Here is a 21,813-nt window from a genome sequence, read left to right on the forward strand (position 1 = left end):
GTTTTATCAAATGTATAAAAAAATATCTATATATGAAATAAAGTGGGTAGGTTTGCTTGCTTGAATTTAATATATTTTATTTTTGTTTGTCCAAAAGATGTGAAAAGTTTCCCAATAACTGTTTGTTTGTTTGTTTGTTTGTTTGTTTGTTTGTGATGAGACCACAAACAGGGTCCATGTAAAACATGTTAATGTAATAATATTGAACATGGATTAAACCACTGCGTTCCGTTTGAATGGATTCTTGTATAGTTCTGCGTTTTGGAGACTGAATGTGTTTAAACATCATTAAACTGTTTTACTGTGAACGTGATGAAGATGATGATGGTGATGAAGATGAACGTGTCGGCTCAATAAAGAGAACAGATATTTAAGACATTAATGTGTTGTGATCAATGGAACTATTTTTTTAAGTGTTTCGTGATTTTGAAGAAATCTTTCAGAATCGTCCTTCAGCACAAAAAAGTCAGATTTTGGTTGCGGCAACTAATTAATGACGGTCAGAAACGGTCTCCATGGAGACGGAGGACTAACGGGAACTGATGTGTCATGTTCTGTGTTTGCAGTTAGAGGGTGTTTGTTCCTGTGATGCCGGGGCGATGCAGGATCGGATCTGGGTGATCCAGATCAGATCGGGGTGATCGGATCTGGGGGATCGGATTGATCTGGGCGGAGGTCATCCGTCTCGCTCTTCCACCTCTAGTCTAGTCTCACGTCTTCATTTTTTTCTCTATACAACCAGAGAAGAGTCGCCCCCTGGTGGCCGGCAGCGAGAATGCAGCATTGAGGCACCCCGGCGTCGGCTTCACTGTTGTCTCCTGGTTCCTCTGTGTGACACGCTAGCGTACTCGGTGGAGATGCTGTCAAATAGATACTGTTCACCTTTCCGTCCGGCCCTTTGATTTCCCACAATGCCTGATAAATATGACCCGGGGAAACACGCTCCTGTCGTGGTGCGGCGGCCTGGCGAGCGAATAAGTGGCGTGGCGTGTTCGGCTCTCACGGGAGGCCGAGCGCTGCGCTGGCGAGCTCGCTGCTGGTTTTTCCTTCTGGTTGGAACGTTGTCATCCCTGTAATCACAAGCAGAGCAGACATGTGACCTGGCTCTCCACCACTCAAGTGCTCTTCCTCCTTCATTACCAATCTGTTGTCATCAGGGAAAGGGGCGGAGCCAAAGATTGCTAATAAGGCACTTAAGAGTCGGCTTCACTTCTCAGATTCCGATGTTGGAGTCACCATGAACCATGATCACTGGACAGGTGGACCTCCACATAGACCACTTCACTGTGGACCTCCTCGTTTCCATCTCCAGTCGTGTTCAGAACGTTATTAGGGCCCGAGCGCCGACAACGTCGGGCTGCGAAGCCCTATTGAAATGCGAATGTTTATTCTTTTTTTTTCACAACTTCCGTTGCCATTTTGGAGGCCTTAGCAACAAAATTAGCTTAAAAAAATTTCTGAGCCCATGGGGACTGGTGAAAATTGCGACATTTTAGAGGTCTTGTAAAAAAACTTGCTCTCTAGCGCCACCTAGCGGCGTTTAGTCCGCACAACGCACACCGTAACTCCGATTGACACAAAATTTGGTTCACATGTGCAGGCAAAGGTCCTCTACAAAATTGCCATTGGGACTACTAAAGTCCGCCTACCGAAATTTTCCGCCATTTTGAATTTTGTGAAAAACGCGTTTTTGCTAATTCCTCCTAAACCGTAGATCCGATTCTCACCAAATTTGCTTTGCCTCATCATTAGACCAAGCTGGGCAAGTGTCATCAAAAGCTTTGTAAAATGTCGTTGTGTTCAGAAGTTATTAGCCAATGAACATCAGAGGGGCGGGGCTCTAGAAATCAATAGACATAACTCCACAATATTTAACCCAATCGTCACGAAACTTGCAGGATATGTTGACATAACTACCTGAAACATATTCTGAGAGTTTTATTAAAATTGACCACTCGGGGGCGCTACAGTAAATCAGCCATTTTGGGCCATTTAAGGCCATTTTAGCCAATTGTAGGTTTTGTATTTTAACGAACTCCTCCTACACCGTTGATCCGATTCATGCCAAACTCGCTGAGACTGTTCTAGAGGCCTCAACGATGCAAAATCATCGAAAGGTCTTACAAAAGTTAAAGGGCGTGGCCGGGACGGCGTCCTGAACATGGACAAATTTCATGCTTCGACCACAAAAATCTAAACTGTTATAACTTCAATGTACATTGTCTGATATGATCAAAACTTCACATGTTTGTTAAGAGTACCACCCTGAACACATCAGCACTGCAATATTGACTCATATTCAGAGCGCCACCTACTGGCGATAGAAAGTGTTACATTTTATACTTCAGCGAGCTCTTCCTAGCAGCTTCATCAGATTCATCTCAAACTTGGTCATCATGTACTCAAGTCTTTACTGATGAAGAGTCATCAAAAGGTCTTGCATAAGTCAAAGGGCGTGGCCAGTGCGTGACGTTTTTGCCAGTGTACAGGAAGTCATTTTAACTTCATCATACAATGACCAATCTGCTCGAAACTTGCAGGATATGTTGACATCTCTCTCTGGATTATATCCTGAAAGTTTTATCAAAATTGTCCACTCGGGGGTGCTACAATTAATCAGCCATTTTAGGCAATTTTTCCCATTTTACCAATTGTACGGATTGTATTTTAACAAACTCCTCTTACAGCGTTCATCCGATTGCTGCCATACTAACTGAGACTGTTCTACAGGCCTCAACGATGCAAAATCATCGAAAGGTCTTACATAAGTCAAAGGGCGTGGCCAGGGCTTGCGTTTTGGCCAGTGTAGAGGAAGTTGTTGTAACTTCAGGATACAATGTCCAATCTGCTCAAAACTTGACATGTTTGATTAGAGTCTCACCCTGAACACGTATGCACTGTAATATTGACCTCAGGTTAGAGCGCCACCTGATGGTACCTGGAAATATCATGTTTTTACACTTTTACCTGCTCCTTTTCGGATATTGAACACCTTTGACTTTGACGTAACTGCATGAAACTTTGTAGGTACATAGAACATGTAAAGATGTACACAAAAGCCTCTTGGACCCATGCCCTAAACCCAACAGGAAGTCAGCCATTTTGCATTTAATGTGAAATTTTAAGCGATTTTTTTCGCCTCTTTCATGCAGTATATTTTAACGAACTCCTCCTAGACCGCTGATCCAATTCCTACCAAACTTTATGAGCCTGTTCTAGAGGCCTCAATGATTAAAAATCATTAAAAGGTCTTACATAAGTCAAAGGGCGTGACCAGCATGACCCCACGAACACGGACGAATTTCATGCTTCACAACACTCTAAACTGTTATAACTTCAGTGTCCATTGTCCGATCTGGTTCAAACTTCTCTCATTTGATAAGAGTCCCAGCCTGAACGCGTCTGCACTGCAATATTGACTCACAATCAGAGCGCCACCTATTGGCGACATGAAATGTCATGTTTTTACACCCGTATAAGGTCCCAGTGTCGTGGAACTTTGCACCCCAGTCGAGCATGAAAACTTCCCTCATCTGACACAGTGATGGACGGGACGATTCAGGCAAGGGACGACCAGTGGCGTGGCGATGGCCGGGGACAACCCGCGGCGTGGCGGTGGCCGGGGACGACCCGCGCCGTGGCGGTGGCCGGGGACGACAGACGCCAGCCGTGGCGGTGGCCGGGGACGACCCGCGGCGTGGCGGTGGCCGGGGACGACCCGCGCCGTGGCGGTGGCCGGGGACGACCCGCGCCGTGGCGGTGGCCGGGGACGACAGACGCCAGCCGTGGCGGGGGCCGGGGACGACCCGCGCCGTGGCGCTGGCCGGGGACGACAGACGCCAGCCGTGGCGGTGGCCGGGGACGACCCGCGCCGTGGCGGTGGCCGGGGACGACTGGCAACGTGGCGGTGGCCGGGGACGACCCGCCCCGTGGCGGTGGCCAGGCCAGGCGGTCCGACACGTCAGGCGGCCGTAGCACTAACCGAGTTACGTGCCATGCGAGGGCCCGTTATCACTGCTCGCAGTTTTAATTCACGTTATTCTTCTGACCCGTGCTACGTTTTCTATCTTCACGACTCTCCGATGTTTCTCTCATTCCATTGAGTCCTTTCTTCCGTCTCTTCCCTCCTGTGATCCGGTTCAGAAGGCCGGCCCCTCGGTCGCTCTCGGACAAAAGCCAGTTTTCTTTTCCTATTAGAGTGAGATGAGTCATCGTTGGAGGTGAACATGGCCGTCTGTGTGTTTGAATGTCGCCTCCTTTTCATAGAGGAGAGACAGGAGGAGGAGGAGGAGGAGGAGGAAGCTCGGTGGGTTCTCCCTCATGATTTAATTATAATTCCGCCTAATTGACCCGTCAGCTGTTCAAAACAAAAACTCACTGACAAATACTCCCAGTCTGGCTTTCCCCACCATCGGTCCCAGTCAGACCTCCCAGCAGGGACCAGGACCCCCGTACAGGACCGGGACCTCCCCACAGGGACCTCCCTACTGGGTCTGGGACCTTCCAGGACAACAAGGCCCCCTCTGATTCTGCAGGTCTCTGTAGTCTACATGGGACATGGTGGCCCCAATACCAACTAGAGGGGCCCATAGGGGGGCCCATAGGGGCTGGTGCCTGAGAACAGGACAGATAGTCACGCTAACCTACTTGCTGTATTAAGTGCATTCATTTAATTCCAGGGTCGCCCATGGGCGTCGCTAGACCCCTTTTACTGGGGCACGTGCCCAGTATTGATCTGCCGTGCCCCAGTAAAATCTCCCGTTCGAGTTTTAACGAGCTACTATATTTGGTAGTGGATTAATTTATATTGATAATAACAGTAAAAGAATGGATTTTATTTTTCATTCACAATCTCAAACCAACGCAGTTTAACCCAAAACACAAGCCGAGGCGTGCACCTTGTGGTCCGGGTCCGGCGTGCACGGCAGTGTGCATGTCGTAGCCGGGGCACCGCGGTTTTTTGTGATTTTAGTAATAAGGGGCCTGTGCCCCAGTAGAACTTTATGTCTAGCAACGCCCCTGTGGTCGCCATAGAGACGGTCTTTAACGTGACTACTAAAGGACACATTTCACTTTTTTCAACTAAACTTTGACTTTCTTCTTGACTTTGTTGACGTGATGTAGCATTTAAGAAGGCGGCTGCTCTGCCATCGTGTCTGAATAAAGTAATAGTGTATTCTGGGTTCTTCCAGCTGTGGTAAACCAGCCCACATGGGTCTTGCTAGATGACGATGGAGGAAACCTGGTTGTGGTCTACGTGGAGGGAAGCCCCGCCTCCTCTATGAGTGACGAATAAACACAAATAGGTCTCCAAGCTTTGGTGTGAACACACTTTTATTCCAAACACAACAGGCAAGTACAGAAACACGAGCATGGGGGTTCAGGGTCGGGGGTCAGATACACAAATGAACCAAAGACCGTGTGGTTCTGGAGAGTTCAGAGTTCAGAGCGGGAGCAGAAGAGGTGGAGGCGTGTCGCCGTGGCAACAAGGTTACTTCAGTGATGGAGCGGATGTTTCCAGGTCCCCCTCCAGGAGGACCGTCTTCAGGTCTAGAGGTTCCCCTCCAGGAGGACCGTCTTCAGGTCTAGAGGCTCCCCTCCAGGAGGACCGTCTTCAGGTCGGCGGGGCAGCTGACGGTGAAGACGGCGTGGGAGGCGGCGCTGCGTTTCTCCACCAGGGTGGCGACCGCCTCGCCCAGGTCCAGGTGGTTCAGGTAGCCGGGGGCCATGCGGTCTGGGGTCGCCACACCTGTGTTGATCTTCACCTGTGGGACATGCGAGGGCGGCGTTAGAGAGGCAGCCCTGGAAGAGGAACCGTGTGTCCGGTCGGAGTCTCACCTGGTTGAGTTTGCAGGGAACCTCGGGGTACTCCTCCCGGAGAACATGGCAGAACGCCAGCGCGCTGGCGGCCCCGACGGTCAGGAAGCCGGTCCCCGGCATCAGCAGCTTCTCCCCGGCTCCTCCTGGGACAGACAGACAGACAGACAGTCCATCAGCCTGTCTCACTGCTTCATAGGGTTTATTTATCTGTTATTGACAACGTACCAGGAGAACCTAAACACTTTAAAGAAGAATTACGGCCGAGAGTAAATGCTGAAATAATCAGTATTTTATCACGTGACTTTGTACGATGAGTTGTTGAGCATATTTGGGCTCCTGGTTTTGGTTTTACGTGACTTTTTTTCTACAAACTAGATTTTGACTTTTTCGTGACTTTTTTAGACATACTGAACTTGAAGATCGTGATCGTAGATCCGGGATCCACGATCCCTGAGATCCCAGGGACTCACCGGTGATGAAGGAGTAGGTGGCGTCGGCGTCGTCCCTCACCAGAGGGAAGAAGACCTTCCACGACACAAACGTGCTGAAGAGTAACGTGTCGATCACCTGGAGAGTCAACAGGAGGAGAAACAGGGAATCAGTGTCACGGTATCACCATGGTAACAGGAGAGAAGCCTCCGAGACCACATCCAGGACCCGGGAGAACCAGGACATACTACTGTTAGTACTAGTACTACCACGACTATGACCAGTCCAGAAGAACTGGTGTGAAACCTGGAAGTATTCAAACATCTTTCACACGTTGTTCAACATTTAAATCCCGTTGAAAACTTTAGAAGATATTCAACTTTCTGTGTCGCTCAGTGAAAATGTTTTGACCACCAGGACGCTGAAAGTCAGAGACTCTCATGTTAACTGAATATATACATATATATAATAATAAATAGCATTCAGCATTCACACCACATTCACTTCACAAGGTGCTTTTCTCGTTATTAAAAGTAATACAATGTGTGTTAATTACGTGTTCACCGGGTTCTGGTCTAGGTCTGGTGTGTCTGCTCACCAAGGTCAGGTCTTTGAGAGACTGGGTGTGTGGAGGTCCGCCCTGCCACCAACTGAAGCCCAGAGAGGAGACGACGTCCGTCACCTTCCCCACGGCCTTCAGCAGCGCCTGCTTCGCCTGCTCCGCTCCCTCCTCCGACCCTGGAACAGAGGTTTGGTGGAGACCTGTCAATCAGCAGGTAAGCCCCGCCCCCTAAAGCATCCCCTGCGTTCTGGTCTGGTGGACTCTAAATGGACCATCATGTACTAAATGAACATCATGCTGGATTGAAGACACACACAGAGGTGGTGCGTTCAGGGGGGGTCAGGGCGGAGGACAAAGCAGCTTTGGGTGAGTGGAAGGAGGAGACTGACCCACGTTCCCCACCAGAGTGGTGAGGTTCTCCTTTGTGTTGGGAGACACGAACGACTGGAGCCTCTCCAGCCGGCTGCTGTCCCTGGAGATCACCGCCACTTTGAACCCTGCACACACACACACACACACACACACACACACACACATTAACACCCATATATATATGGAGCAGGGTTAATCCCCTTCACATGAAAGTGACCTTCATCACATCCATCAGAGGGATAATCAACAAAAAGAAGAAGACAAACGGATGGTTTTACTCTCAAACACAACCATAACATGTCAAAACCAAACCGATCCATGAATGTCAGTGTTTGTTTTCACATCCCACATGTTTAAAAGGGTGAGTGTTGATGTTGAAAACAGAAAACAGCAGATTCTTGAGATAAACCCCGAAAACGTACAACTTTACGCACGAAGACGCGTCATCAACATCTGATTAATATTCAGTGATTTACCATTCCAAAGCTAGAAGAAGCGCTTAAAGTACTAACACGCTGATAAATACAGAATCAAGAGTAAACTCTGGAGTTGATCATGATGGAATCCTCCTCCGCGTAAAATCCGGAACAGTCAGCTGCGCGTGAAACCGGTTCGTGGACGTCAGAGTCCTTCCTCCGGTCTCTGAGTGGACCCCGGTCCGGCTTACCTTTGTCCAGCAGCGCTTTAACGATCCCGGAGCCCACGGTGCCCGCACCCCCGAGCGCCAACACGACCCTGTCCGAGTTCGACATGCTGGCTGGAGGATGGAGAGGTGGAGCTGCGGACTTGTGCGGAGCATCTCATCCAACACGGGCTGCTTTAAACCAGACCCCCCCTCCTCCTCCCGCCGGTGTCACCGAGGCCACGCCTGCGGATCACCACGGGGCTCCCCGCCGCCGCATTCCCCGGGACGGTGCGTTCTTCACTCCCGTATTACAGCCGGCAGGGCGCTTTAAAGGGTGAAACGCTGCCATCTAGCGGATGGAACACAACAAGTAAGGTCCAGGGACAATGTCTCGTTTTGCGTTCGCACAAACATCAACGTTAACTTACAGAAGATTAATAGGTGTTTACTGTGTTCGCCACAAGATGGCAGTATTCAGCGCACAAATGGCAACCTGCTGCATTCATCACATCTGTCTGGCAACACTGGAACTCTACCATTGTCAACGGTCAAAACGACAACATATGAATAAATAATGTTGTATTTTTTTATATTTTTGGCAAAGAAACAGTTTTGCTAGATGCTTTGTGGAACTAGGACACAAGTATTAAAAAAGATACTGTATTTAATACGGGGAAATAAATGACAGAAATCCGATTCTTTTTCAATTTTAAATCTTATTTTATTTTGCAGATTTTTTACATTCATTCGTACAAACATTCATCCATGCATTCCAAACAATATATAAAATTATATTTTCAAACATCACAAGGATTAAAATCAGAAAGCCATCAGAACTATTTAGTATTCAAATGGGTTGAAATCCTCTCTTCCATGTGCATATCTATCTACCCCTGTATTTTAGTTATATTTGTATCATTGGTCAATTTTTAAATAAAAATTATTAAAAAAAGAAAAGAAAAGAAAAACCGAACCAGCGTTGCTTTGTGCGGTGATCGCTTCTGCGCAGGCGTGGCTCCCCTGGAACGGACCCCTCGTCTGTTAAATGCCCGGATGAGAGAGTTACACGGTACAACATCAGCCTAGCTAAAGAGCTCGTTGCCAGTTTGATACCCGGTTATAAACGGACTGCCGCGGTCACGTGTTGCTCCTCCGAGGACGCAGGTCACGTACATTGTTCTTTACGAAGACGACGCTAAATTCGCTCGCCACCACCGGAGTTCAAAATTACCGCAGAAATCCTCCCCGCCCCGAACAAATGGACTCTCCCCCAACCGCTGCGCCTGCGCACGAGGCACGTGATAACTACGTCAGAAAGGGCCCCGTATGTTGTCTAAATGGTGAAAAACGCATTGAAATGAACGTAGTATTTCTTGATGAAGTCTTAAAACCAAATCAACACGCTAACAGATAATGTTATTTCATGTTTCAAACTAAAATGTGTCATTTTAATGCGAACGCGAACTAGTCTTTCTTACCCTTTCCGCTTTCCGTAGTATCTGGGGAAATCCGTGCCACGTGACAATGTTTACTTTATCGTAGACAATCGAGCAGCTAATTGGCCTCACGGCGACGACTGCGCGCGGCCGGAAATGTTTTAGTGACCCGCGTTGGCTCAGCAACACCCGAAAGAAGCACGAGACGCGGGTGAGTGCACGCGCGCATCGACCCAACCTCGATCGGACGCTCAGCTGTGGGCAGCGTTAGCTTAGCTCCGACACAGCTCGAGATGTCATTCATTAATCTAGCGATTTAATGTTGCCTTGCGTGTCGGCACGTGATGGAATCTTCTAAAACCTCAGACACGATTATATTTTAATGATCACGGGTCGCTCATCAATTCGGCGCGTGTAAAAACCACCGCGGACGTCGTCTTCTTTACAATATCTTAAGTGATCTGCGTAGATCTGCTGCTGCTTCCTGGGTCTCTCCCCCACACATTAAACACGCTGGTCGGGGACCAGTCCTAAAAGTCTACTTGTCTTTGGCTTTCAAGAACATGAAAAAGGGCCTTATATGAATGAAACTGTTCTTTAAAACGAGCGCAGCTCGTACGTGAATGCCTCGCCACGAACAAAGACAAGCTCACTAGCTTAGTCGGTGTGGAGATCGGTGAAGCTAACGCTTGAACTAGCTAGTTTAGGTAACGTAAAAAAAACAACAGCGTTCGCTAACGCGCCAGCTGGCTTGTTACGAATGTAACGGTGACGTCACTTAATGTTTTCTCCCTTTCACTTTAGTCAAGTTTCACTTTCGATTATTAAATATAACGTGACGTTATTCACGCTTTCCAAACGGATTATTTAATGCTGCCTTCAGGTGGCATCAGAATTCTGTTAAATATATTGCCCCCCTCAAGTCGTAATTACGAGTTGGGGGGGGCTCGAGATAATTTGGACCCCTGTGTTCCCGAGTCGTGGTGACCAGAACCTGTTGACATGGATTTGACACCAAACTGCTATAATTGAAATCCTGCAACATTAAGGAGTGCGCCGGTTCGATTCCTCATCGCCGTGTCCCGTTTGTGTCCCCTCCCAGCTGAATGAAAGAGATGAGTGTCAGAGATCTGGTGACCACCTACGGTCGCAGTCTGGAGCAGCAGATCCAGGGACGCGGCTCCACCCTGGCGTGCCGAGACGAGGCGCTGTGGCAGCAGGCGGAGGGCATGCTGAAGGACGGGGTCGCCATGGAGACCCACTGCCTGGGTCTGGACCCGCTGAGGGTGATGGAGGAGTCGCTCGCAGCCTCGGCGGCGGCCGGAGCTGGGCGAGTCAAAGCCCGAGGCGGGCTCCGGGGTCTCGCCAAAGCCTTCGAGGTCCTGGAGCAGGCGGCTCTGAACCTGTACCTCGGTCCCTGGAGGGACGAGTACAAAGTAGTCAAGGTTGGCTCGTAAATTTCACTTCTCCAACTCGACACTTTATTTAAGTCCAAAGTTGTGTGTTTTGGTGTGATTTAATAATAAACCCTGTTTTCCTTCCCGTGTCCCAGATGTACTCGGGCATGTTCACCCACTACATCAAACCGGTGCTGTCCATGCCACAGATCGAGAAGCTGTTCGGGTTGCTAGGATACCAGTCCAGCTCGCCTCGCCACGAGCAGCTCCGCCTCCAGGCGCCGCACGGCGGCTCCGCCTCGCCGGACGACCTCCTCTGCCTGTCGTGTGCCTTCTTTCTGGCTCGGTGTGAGTGTCGCCTCCTGCTGGCGGCTCTGGGGAAGCACATGGGTGATGCCCAGTGGGAGCTGAGCGTGGTGAGGGAGAGGCAGAGAGGAAACGGCCTACAGGTACGTCTGACGGCTTGATTCATGACGGTCGGGCGTTACACGTGGATGTTATTTGGTTCTGTATGCGGAGAGAAGATCCTGTTTCTGTGCACAATACAAATCAAGAAAATGCAGGAAAATTACTTTTTTTGGTACTTTATTTTGAAAATAATTAGCATTCAACAGCTGCTCATTGGTCCTAATTCTTACTTTAACAGTAAAGAGAGACACTGGCAATGTTTGTCTTTAGAATTCGCTGATTACAAAACATTAAAACTGGATGAACTCTTTAAACGACGGCAGCAAAGTCAGCAGAGCATCAGTTAGTCCTGACTAGAAACTATCAGGTTTTTAAGGCAACAAACACTGAGTCTCCGTGTTTGTGAGCTCAGCTGTTCCACTACAGAGACACTGACCTCTGGTGGCGTCTGCAGGTCACTACATCACATCAACAGCGTCGTAGAACAAGCAGCGTCTGGATTAATACTTTCCCTCGTACACCGTAATCTAAACTGAATGCCTGGAACGCATCATCAACGTGATCCTGGTGAACATGTGATCTGCATCTCAACAGGTTGCCCTGGACAACGCCAAGAAGACCCTCGGGGTCAACCAGCCACCGATGGAGCGCTTTGACGGCGAGGCGGACGTGGACTTGTACACCGACGAGCACCTTCACCGGGGGCAGAGTGAGGCGGTCGTCAATGACAACGGGAGCCCCTGCTCTTTGACCTGGGTAAGTCAGAGTGGCGCGTCGGCCGCCACCAACGGAGTAGCGCCCTTGTCCTGCTCGTCCGCCTCGCTGCTCGCCAGAGAGCACGTCTGCATCTCCACGCTCAGCTGCCAGCTGGCCAAGACGTCGCCGCCGGAGTCGGAAGCTGCCCAGAGCGCCCGGCCGGGCCGGCGTCCCTGCGAGGAAGAGTCGAGGTTCGACCACAGCGACTCCCCGTCGCGCAGCCTGCAGGCGGAGGCCATGGGGCTCAAGGCGGACGCCGCCGACCACCGCTGCAGCTGCCTGCAGGCGCCGCACCTCTGCCTCAAACTCTGCACCGACTGCAACATCACCCACGACATCGCCTGTGACTTCCTGCAGCACTGCTACACGGAGAAGCACCGCATGGTGTTCCCCGACGACACGCCCGGCGGCCTGGAGGAGGAGCTAAGGGTGCTGGCGTCGCCGCCGGGCGGCTCGCCCACGCTCTCCGGCAGCAGCACGGCCATGTCCTCCCTGGCGCTGTGCGATGACCCCAAAGCGATGATGGCGTGCCTCCACCCGATCGCCTACCACGAGTGCTGCGACCTCGCCCAGCTGGACCCCCAGGCGCTCTGCGTCAGCTGCGGCGTCTTCCACTCGGGGTCCTGCAGGGAGATAGACTTCTGCCAGACTCACCACGAGATCCGGCCGCTGGGGGTGTGCTCCTGTGGCCGGGCCTGCGCCCGGAAGCCGCTGGTGCTCTGCAGGTACTGCGGGAACGAGTACTGCAGCGACTGCTGGTACAGGAACCCCGTGGTGTGCAGCTGCGGCCAGACGTTCGACCAGTCGTCTTCCGTGTGATTTGAAAAGCGCCGCGATAACGAGGCACAGCTGGAAGAATCACCGTGCCTTAAATCTGTGACTGGAAACAAATTAAAACAAAGAAGAATGAATCAGACGTTGCCTTGAGCCGGTACTGCTCTGTTTTTCTATTTCGGTGCTTTCATCCAGCCCTTCTGTGCGTTGCCATATTTCCCCGACTCAGCATTTTCAAGCCGTCCCGTGTTGTTGAGACTTGAACCTGTGATCAGTTTGTGCTCTTCAATGTCATTTAACGTGAAGCACAAGAGCGTTTTCATCTGTATCTGTTGCTTGCATCGACTGTGGGAGAAAAAAAAGTCAAGAAGCCACTTTTCTGTGTCAAATGTGTTTAATATAAAACTTCAGAATAAAGATGGGAATGAGACGGACTGTTGGTATGGAAGCTCGGGGTCGGGCTGTCAAAACTGCTCAAAAATGACGCTTGAATATTCCCTTTAAAAAAACTCATATCTTCGAACATGGTTGCGTATTAGGCACGTCGATAACAGGACAGATTAATACAACGAGACTAACTACTGGTCATTTATTTAAGTTTAAACATATTTAACAACATTAAGTAAATGAACTGATGGCCAAGACTGCAGATCTCTCCCAAATATGGCAGGCTTCCTTCAGTGATTGAAACAATTAATTGAAGTTTTACAGTATAGAACCGACATTTTATTTTTTTTTAACGTATGATTCGAATGTTAATTTTCCCATTGGAAAGTCTGTTTTTAACAACTATTCGAATATAAATTTGAATTTAGAATATTTGTTGATGGCCCTGATGGAAGCGCCGCTGAAGTGAAGAATTCTGGGTCAAAACGGCCTTCAGTGTTCAGGTTTTATTTCTCGATTTTTTTCCTGAAATGTTCTGAAACTTTAATTTAGGAAGAATCTACAAAGTGGTCAAATAAACGGCTACATGTGGATTATCTATAGACCGATACCTGATATTTGTCTGCAGTGAGAAAACAAAGTGTCCAAGTTCAGAAGAACACAAGAGTATCGAAAAGCATTAAATTAAACGTTTCAACGTGACCTGAACACCAGCAGGACCAGCAGCTTCATGATGAAGATGAACATAAATAAATAAATTACAGACCAGAGAAGCAGCGGCCAAAGTAGCCTGTTTTAAAATAAAATTAGTTTACCTGTAAATCAGCTTTAAACCGGACAGATTATCATAAAAATGATGAATATGGACACAGATAATCTATTTTTTCCAGCAATCTGAAATGGAGTTGATTCTTATTTGTTTCCATGTGTTGTTTGTAACACATGGAAAGTTCCTGCTTTGTGTGGATTTCAGTGTCCCGGGGAGATAGATCAGACATTCAGGTCCAGGTCTCTGACGCTCTAGTCGTTGTGCTCCTGCCAGTTGATGTTGATGAAGGTCTTGCTGTCCATGCGGTCCACGTAGAGGACTCCGTCCAGGTGGTCCATCTCGTGCTGGAGGATCCGGGCCGGCCAGCCACTGGCCTGCCACGAGACCGCGTCACCCTTCTCGTTCAGACCTGGAGGGGGAGGGGGGTCGACAAGACCAGGACCACGCACAGAAACACATTTAGCCAACTAACTAAAACTAAACTCTATAACAGAGGTCTTCAACATACAGGCCAAGGACCCCCAAGGCCTCTACAGACCCAATGGAGGGACCCCCAAGGCCTACAGACCCGATGGAGGGACCCCCAAGGCCTCTACAGACCCAATGGAGGGACCCCCAAGGCCTACAGACCCGATGGAGGGACCCCCAAGGCCTCTATAGACCCGATGGAGGGACCCCCAAGGCCTCTACAGACCCAATGGAGGGACCCCCAAGGCCTCTATAGACCCGGTGGAGGGACCCCCAAGGCCTCTAGAGACCCGGTGGAGGGACCCCCAAGGCCTACAGACCCGGTGGAGGGACCCCCAAGGCCTTTATAGACCCGGTGGAGGGACCCCCAAGGCCTCTAGAGACCCGGTGGAGGACCCCTAAGGCCTATAGACCCGATGGAGGGACCCCCAAGGCCTCTAGAGACCCTGTGGAGGACCCCCAAGGCCTATAGACCCGATGGAGGGACCCCCAAGGCCTCTAGAGACCCGGTGGAAGACCCCCAAGGCCTATAGAGACCCGGTGGAGGGACCCCCAAGGCCTATAGAGACCAGGTGGAGGGACCCCCAAGGCCTATAGACCCGGTGGAGGGACCCCCAAGGCCTCTAGAGACCCGGTGGAGGGACCCCCAAGGCCTATAGACCTGGTGGAGGGACCCCAAAGGCCTCTAGAGACCCGGTGGAGGGACCCCCAAGGCCTATAGACCTGGTGGAGGGACCCCCAAGGCCTATAGAGACCCGGTGGAGGGACCCCCTACATATATAAAATGTTACATTTATTTATGTCTATTTTTGGAAGGTCTCGACACATTTCTCAACGTAATATTAAACAAACTTGTTCTACGTTGTATTCATGTTAAGGTGGGCCCCCTGCAGTAACCCAGTGACCCTCTAGGGGTCCCGGACCCCCTGTTGAAGACCTCTGCTGTCTCCATCCAGCTTTGGTTAAACTTAACGTGGTGAACAGAGGGTCATGTGACTAAACGTACCGGACACTTCCACAGACAGGTAGCGTGGCACCGTGGCGGAGAAGCCTGCGATGCTTTCACACGCTTCCTGAAAGAGCGCCGTCTGGCCGTCCAGGACTCTCAGACGGGGGTTGACGAAGACCCTCAGGGGCTGCACCGACAGGCCGAGGCGCTCCCTCGACGCTGGCGAGCTCTCCTCGAACATCTTCTCAGGGTACTCCAGCGCCAGGATACGGAGCGGCACGCCGATCTGAGGCGCGCTCAGGCCCACGCACTCCAGCTTCCGCATCACTCTGACCAGCGTGGCGATGACCCGCTGGACCTCCGGGCCGGCGATGGACGCGGGGTCGGCGGCTGCCGCGTGGGCACGCAGCACCGGGTCGCCGACCTGGCACACGTGGCTGTACGGCGGGCTGGGGGGGGAGATCAGCTTACGTTTCACGTACTGGAGGTAAGGACGCACCTTGGCGTGGCTGGCGTGGCCACGGGCTGCAGGCGGGAGGGGGTAGGGGCGGGCGGCGAACCCCACCCTGGACCGCAGGAGCAGCAGCACACATGACCGGGTGTTCATGGTGGAGCTGGAGGAAGAATCAACAAGGACATTTAATTCTCAGTAGGTCAGAGGTCAGACCGGTTCTCCCACAACACATTTCTATTATCTAAAATATTATGGGTTTTTATTATTGAATCCATTTATTACTACCGGTATACTAGTCGTCATCTAACTCTGAATAGGAGAGATGGACGTTGTCATGGTGACCATTTTCTCATAGACTTCTATACAACCAGAGAGGAGTCGCCCCCTGGTGGCCAGCAGAGAGAAGTAGGACCATTTTCTCAGACTTCTATACAACCAGAGAGGAGTCGCCCCCTGGTGGCCAGCAGAGAGAAGTAGGACCATTTTCTCATAGACTTCTATACAACCAGAGAGGAGTCGCCCCCTGGTGGCCAGCAGAGAGAAGTAGGACCATTTTCTCATAGACTTCTATACAACCAGAGAGGAGTCGCCCCCTGGTGGCCAGCAGAGAGAAGTAGGACCATTTTCTCATAGACTTCTATACAACCAGAGAGGAGTCGCCCCCTGGTGGCCAGCAGAGAGAAGTAGGACCATTTTCTCATAGACTTCTATACAACCAGAGAGGAGTCGCCCCCTGGTGGCCAGCAGAGAGAAGTAGGACCATTTTCTCATAGACTTCTATACAACCAGAGAGGAGTCGCCCCCTGGTGGCCAGCAGAGAGAACGACAGTTTCCTTTCAACTTTAAGTTGCTGCCTTAAAAAAAAATAAAAAAACATGAATCGTATCAGTTATCAGTATCAGTATCAGTTAACTTCCTCAACACTAAACGTGTCTTGGTAGTTAAACCCCGCCGGCGGGGTACGCAGATGACCCACAACACGCGCGCCCACTCAACTGCCGCTCCGAGCCTCGAAGCTAACGGTTAGCATGTCGGTGTAGCTAAGATATAGACGTCGCTATGCTACTAGCTAATCGTAGCATTCCGCATTTAAAGACAGCGCGTCGTTCCGTTACCTCACACCGACGTGTTCGCCTCCATGCCGGCTGAAAAGGGGAGATATTCCGGTCTGAAGGTGAACGAAGCGGGGAAAGAGACGCTAAAGTTCTGTGTAACAACTTCCGGGTAAACAAACTTCAAAATAAAGGTCGACGCGTTTCGTGGGCGTCGCTATTCTTCTTTTTTCTCTTTTTGTGGTTGATTTTTTAAACATAATTCACTAGAATATCTCTGTAACATGTATTTAGCCATCGAAGCTACTTCCTCTGCTTCAAGTTGATGTTTTAATTGTTATCCTTCAGCACAGTTCCTTTAGGAGACTCTATTTTGAAAAGCCGGGCGAGTGTGACAGGGGAAGCGCTTTGTAACCCCACCCCTCGACCCGGACTTGCCGGTGCATGTCCCGCTTGGCGGTCTACAACACCCGGCGGAGCTCCGGAAGGCCGGCGAGGGTCTGATGGAGGGAGAGCCGCAGAAGGACCCCAAGTTCCCGCTGTGGATCATCGAGTATGTCTGGGCTCACAAGACGACGGAGATACAGGACGGTCAGTTCACCTCCCACTTTTAAATATATTTTATATTCAAACTAAGGAAGCATCATTCAGATGATCTCAAACTCGTGAATTTAGCACAAAACAATGGTTATCAGTTGTTTTTGGTTGTTGCTATCATCACTTCTCCCTTCAAAGACGTGTAAACATCACCACTGAGAGAGGGAGAGATATTATTTAAGTGATTAAATTCTATTGTATTGTAAAAAATAAGAGGTATATTACATAATATATACTGTTTATATTATTGCTATGAATCAATGTCAATGTGTATTACCGTTTATTGTGTACCATTCTAATATTTTGGACAAATTATATATATTTTGATGCTTTGGCAACATTTTTACTGAAACTTTAATGCCAATAAAGCCGCATTTAATTTAATTGAGAGAGAGAGAGAGAGAGAGAGAGTATAGAAGTCTATGAGAAAATGGTCCTACTTCTCTCTGCTGGCCACCAGGGGGCGACTCCTCTCTGGTTGCATAGAAGTCTATGAGAACATGGTCCTACTTCTCTCTGCTGGCCACCAGGGGGCGACTCCTCTCTGGTTGTATAGAAGTCTGAGAACATGGTCCTACTTCTCTTTAGGGGGGGCAGGGATTCAGAATAAGAAGCAGACCCAGATTCAGATTGCGTTCACTAACTTTGTAGGCCTGATGAATGTTAAACCCCAGAGGAGGATCATGTGACTTCCATGTCGGTTCTTCACAGTCGTGGATGCGTCCGATTGGCCGGACCTGGACTCCCAGCCTCTGAGCCTCCAGGACTCATGGCGGCTGCGCGTGGCCTCGGCCCGGGTCTATTCCATCGTGAAGACCAGGGACATGGAGCACTTTGAGAGGGTGATGGGCTTCCTGGAGGCCACTTACAGACTCCTACCCAGACTGGTGACCCCCATCAAACACATGAAGATCATGTTCGGCCTCAAGACCATGGTACGGAGGAGTTTTGCTGTTTTAAATGTGAATGTCAGCATCATGCTTTACTGTCTCTCTCACTGTCTTCCAGGTCATCATGTGGATGCTCAGCGAGGGTCGAGGGATGGTCGACACCGTGTTGAAAACCAGCCACTTCTTCCCAAGAACACTCCCACAGTACCAAGATCAGTGTGTGAGGATCCCACGTCGCTCACGTAGACGCCTCCCTGCATAGTTTGATTCATTCCAAATCACTTAGAATCTGTTCATTCTCTTGAGTGAAATGTCCAGTTAGTTGGTGATTATATTTCTGTGGATCTGTTAGTGGAATTAGTTTTCCTTTCATTTGTGGTCCTTCTGTAAAAAGCTGTCTCCAAACATCATGTTGGTTGTTTAGAGGACAATAACATCTCATTTAATGTGATGAACAAGTGACATCATAAGTAGACTGAATACTGACCATTGGATTGATACAAAGATGGAGTTTACCACAGCTGGAAGGGGCTGGAAAAGCATGGAAATGCACCTGGAAATGCAGCTGGAAAGTGCTTAAATTTGACTCAAGTAAAGGTGAACCCTGTAAATCAACTTCAGTATGATGTGAAAAGCTGATGCTTCATGTGCTTTTCTGGCTGCAGACTCGACGTGAGATGTTCCTGATGAGGCAGACCCATCTGGACTTCAAGGCTCTGGCTCAAGCTCTCGCTGTGGACAAGGACCAGCTGGACGAGTACATGAAGGTCCGTTCACTTTGCCGAGCTCATCTCATGTGTCAGTCTCTCCAGTATTCACTAAGTACACAGACTGGTGTTGGTGTCCAGCAGGGAGCGCTGCAGAGCCACGTTTAGAAGTCAGTCCATCAGCAGGACTAGAACAGGATCAGGACTTGAGTTTATGGTCTCAGTCTCTAGTTTCAAGTCTTCTTCAATCCAGCATGATGTTCATTTAGTACATTATGGTCCATTTAGAGTCCACCAGACCAGAAAGCAGGGGATGGTTTAGGGGGCGGGGCGTCGGTGTTTTGGCGGTGACATGTTCTCTGCTCGCCGTCTTCCAGAGCCGGATGGAGGAGCAGTACGGTGAACGTTACACCCAGAAAGTCGCGGACAGACTGCTGCACTACCTGCAACAGTTGGAGGCGGAGTTACCGAGAGACACCTACGTGGATCAGGTGAGTGTGGTAGCTTCCACAAAGTGACGTCACCATGGCGACGGCAGGAAGTTGTCACTGAATGCCTGTGTGTCTGGACCAGATCCTGAAGAAAGGGAGTCCCGTGACGGAGGAGGAGAAGCTGCTGCTGGAGGTCGTGACCTCCGACTCCACCAACATCGCCACGACGCTGAAGAAGATGCTGCTGCGCTGTGGTGAGAAAACACAAACTCACTTCAACAACTGTTTATCATTTTCAACATACATTTAAAAAAAAGTTTCCCTGAAACCGAGCCAGGACTCTTCTCGTACCGATAACACCTCTTATACATCGTTCCTCCTTAATTAAACTCCCTCAAATCCCCTCCCCCGTTCTTTTAGACGTTGCTTCCTGTCGTCCGGCCAGGATTTCTCCGTCAAGGGAAGCCAGCGCTTCCTGTCCACAGGTCTCTCTGTTGGTGGAGAGTGGCGATGCTGCTCCACAAGTGGAGGAGGATGGCGAGGAGGTGGAGAGGACTCGGGAAGATGGCGTTGAAGGTGGAGGCGAGGTGATCTCCGCCCGTCGGTTCTGCTCCAAACACCAACGCTGGTCCAGCAGCATCCTGCAGGCATGTCCCGACCCTGAGGAGCTCCGGGCCGATGCATCCTCGTCCCCGCTGCTGTTCCCATCGTCCTCGTCCACTGCCTCGTCACAGGACCTCACGCCCTCTGACATCATCCCCTGCCCCTCTGACATCATCCCCTGCCCCTCTGACATCATCCCGGGCCCCTCTGACATCATCCCGGGCCCCTTTGACATCATCCCCTGCCCCTCTGACATCATCCCCTGCCCCTCTGACATCATCCCCTGCCCCTCTGACATCATCCCCTGCCCCTCTGACATCATCCCCTGCCCCTCTGACATCATCCCCTGCCCCTCTGACATCATCCCGGGCCCCTTTGACATCATCCCCTGCCCCTCTGACATCATCCCCTGCCCCTCTGACATCATTCCGTGCCCACCTGACCGACCGTCACTGACCTCGGCTCACCTTCAGACGGCGGTCCAGACTGGACCGCCAAGTGATGCGTCCCAAAGGGGGCCTCCACCAAATCCCCAGTCCAGAGACCCTCAGCGGCCCTTCCCGTTGTTGCCGGTGGTCCAACTGGTAGACATCCTGGTGTGTTGCAGTCCTGCGGTACGGACCTCGGCAGACCGGCGCCCCTCAGGGAACAGCGCCACGCCTCCAGGATTGATGATGGACACCACGGCGGACCGAATGGATGCCGTGTCCCCGGCAGACCCCCCCAACATCCCCTCTCACTCTACCGGCCGTCAGCCAGCGACTCGACAATCTATTCACAAACTGTCTAGAAAGTTCAGGTTGACCCGTGCGTCCTCTAGACCATCTCAGGCTCTGGTGGATGGATCTGGTCCCAACCCTCCAGCCGAGCAGTTAGATGAGAGTCCCTCTATCTTTTGGGCCGAGTCTCTGGACCTCTCTGGACCTCCGACGGCAGACGCGTCGACCTCGACGCGGTCCCCGGTCTGTACTGCCGACCAGATCCCCCCATCGACGGGATCCCCTGGAAACGTTGCCCCTCAGAACTCCTTTAAACCTGGTCCTCGTACACACAACTATGGTCGTGGACCCACCTCAGACTCAGACCGCCTCGTTGGAGGGTTTGAGCCCGGCGGCGTCCGTGGAGCTCAGCTGAGGCTCTCGCTGCAGAGTCAGGTGGTGCTGTTGCAGTCCACGCTGCTGCAGCCCTACGTCGCCCTCCGCAGACTGAGTGCTCAGCAGCGTCGCCATGACGACGACGAGGAGGGGAGAGAAGAGGATGCAGATTCTTCTTTTGACGTGAACACGCTCTACTCCAGCAGTGGCAGCGAGGACTCGTTTGATTCCCACGACCCAGAATACACACCTCGCTAGAGAGTAGAGTAGCTACGGGGGGGGGGGGGTCGTTTCCATGACGACACTTCTTATATTCGGTCTGTGGGCTGCACGAATGAATGTTGTTTTTTTCCAACAAGTCAAATGAAGAAGAATTTTTAAATATTAACCTTTTATTAATGTTGCTCTACGTTGTGTGAGTCATCTTCAGACTCTTTAAAAAGACTGATATGAGATCAGTATTAAAGGCCATACATGACGTCAGACCGACTTTTAGCAACAAAGAAAAGATTGTGAATATTTTGTATGTAAATAAAAGGTGTGAAATCACCATGTCAGTGTGAGGTTCTGGAAAGTTTACAATCACAAAGATTATCGCAATCACAATACCGGTTCACTGACTCCCTCAGTGTTAACGACCCTACAAGACATCCAACACCTGCGAGTCAGCCAGAACTACCGCTTTAAAAACCTGGATCAGGGGCCCGTTGCACAAAACTAGGATTAAGACATCCAGGATAAGTGACTGAGCTGAGCTCAATCGATCCAAAACAAGAGCGTCCAGGCTTAATTGGTTGCACGAAGACCAAGCCAGGATGAGCAGACACGGATTC

The 21,813-nt window shown here is 50.5% G+C and overlaps 4 protein-coding genes across 5 annotated transcripts; 2 read left to right on the plus strand and 2 right to left on the minus strand.

The window, feature by feature from the left end:
* Positions 1-5,517: 5,517 nt before the first annotated feature.
* LOC311018252 (uncharacterized protein) lies at positions 5,518-7,984 on the minus strand. The gene is made up of 6 exons (XM_084017120.1): positions 7,851-7,984; positions 7,201-7,308; positions 6,848-6,987; positions 6,291-6,387; positions 5,839-5,963; positions 5,518-5,765 (listed from the first exon to the last, which is right to left on the minus strand). Exons 1-6 carry the CDS (start codon positions 7,933-7,935, stop codon positions 5,586-5,588), a joined length of 735 nt encoding a protein of 244 aa, XP_083873246.1. The 5' UTR covers positions 7,936-7,984; the 3' UTR covers positions 5,518-5,585.
* Positions 7,985-9,211: 1,227 nt separating this feature from the next.
* Positions 9,212-13,009, plus strand: spata2l (spermatogenesis associated 2-like). Its single transcript, XM_084017092.1, has 4 exons — positions 9,212-9,455; positions 10,347-10,689; positions 10,797-11,090; positions 11,644-13,009. The coding sequence occupies exons 2-4, from the start codon at positions 10,351-10,353 to the stop codon at positions 12,622-12,624; spliced, it is 1,614 nt and encodes a 537-aa protein (XP_083873218.1). The 5' UTR covers positions 9,212-9,455; positions 10,347-10,350; the 3' UTR covers positions 12,625-13,009.
* A 59-nt stretch (positions 13,010-13,068) lies between these two features.
* pdf (peptide deformylase, mitochondrial) lies at positions 13,069-16,841 on the minus strand. Its single transcript, XM_084017121.1, has 3 exons — positions 16,722-16,841; positions 15,210-15,766; positions 13,069-14,144 (listed from the first exon to the last, which is right to left on the minus strand). The coding sequence occupies exons 2-3, from the start codon at positions 15,757-15,759 to the stop codon at positions 13,987-13,989; spliced, it is 708 nt and encodes a 235-aa protein (XP_083873247.1). The 5' UTR covers positions 15,760-15,766; positions 16,722-16,841; the 3' UTR covers positions 13,069-13,986.
* Positions 16,842-17,033: 192 nt separating this feature from the next.
* LOC311018228 (uncharacterized protein) lies at positions 17,034-21,513 on the plus strand. Of its 2 annotated transcripts, none has more exons than XM_084017083.1 (7): positions 17,034-17,249; positions 17,967-18,190; positions 18,264-18,365; positions 18,811-18,912; positions 19,230-19,343; positions 19,426-19,537; positions 19,704-21,513. In XM_084017083.1, the coding sequence occupies exons 1-7, from the start codon at positions 17,162-17,164 to the stop codon at positions 21,236-21,238; spliced, it is 2,277 nt and encodes a 758-aa protein (XP_083873209.1). In that variant the 5' UTR covers positions 17,034-17,161; the 3' UTR covers positions 21,239-21,513. The 2 variants fall into 2 exon arrangements, with proteins under 2 accessions (XP_083873209.1, XP_083873210.1); XM_084017084.1 differs by having other exon boundaries at positions 17,123-17,249; positions 17,907-18,190.
* The last annotated feature ends 300 nt before the right edge of the window (positions 21,514-21,813 follow it).

The sequence above is a fragment of the Eutrigla gurnardus genome (genome assembly GCF_963514095.1).
Source record: "Eutrigla gurnardus genome assembly, chromosome: 9".
NCBI classification, from domain to species: Eukaryota; Metazoa; Chordata; class Actinopteri; order Perciformes; family Triglidae; genus Eutrigla; species Eutrigla gurnardus.

Bases quoted from the DNA above. Each gene is read 5' to 3' on its own strand.
- LOC311018252 (XM_084017120.1), bottom strand. From the start codon at position 7,935: ATGTCGAACTCGGACAGGGTCGTGTTGGCGCTCGGGGGTGCGGGCACC. The intron at 6,988-7,200 runs GTCAGTCTCCTC...CCTCTGTTCCAG, and splicing joins CACTCTGGTGGGGAACGTGG to GGTCGGAGGAGGGAGCGGAG. The intron at 6,388-6,847 runs GTGAGCAGACAC...TTGACTCTCCAG, and splicing joins CTCTCAAAGACCTGACCTTG to GTGATCGACACGTTACTCTT.
- spata2l (XM_084017092.1), top strand. From the start codon at position 10,351: ATGAAAGAGATGAGTGTCAGAGATCTGGTGACCACCTACGGTCGCAGT. The intron at 10,690-10,796 runs GTTGGCTCGTAA...CCCGTGTCCCAG, and splicing joins ACGAGTACAAAGTAGTCAAG to ATGTACTCGGGCATGTTCAC. The intron at 11,091-11,643 runs GTACGTCTGACG...GCATCTCAACAG, and splicing joins AGAGAGGAAACGGCCTACAG to GTTGCCCTGGACAACGCCAA.
- pdf (XM_084017121.1), bottom strand. From the start codon at position 15,759: ATGAACACCCGGTCATGTGTGCTGCTGCTCCTGCGGTCCAGGGTGGGG. The intron at 14,145-15,209 runs GTACGTTTAGTC...CTCCCCCTCCAG, and splicing joins CCTGTCTGTGGAAGTGTCCG to GTCTGAACGAGAAGGGTGAC.
- LOC311018228 (XM_084017083.1), top strand. From the start codon at position 17,162: ATGGAGGGAGAGCCGCAGAAGGACCCCAAGTTCCCGCTGTGGATCATC. The intron at 18,191-18,263 runs GTACGGAGGAGT...ACTGTCTTCCAG, and splicing joins TGTTCGGCCTCAAGACCATG to GTCATCATGTGGATGCTCAG. The intron at 18,366-18,810 runs GTGAGGATCCCA...TTCTGGCTGCAG, and splicing joins CACAGTACCAAGATCAGTGT to ACTCGACGTGAGATGTTCCT.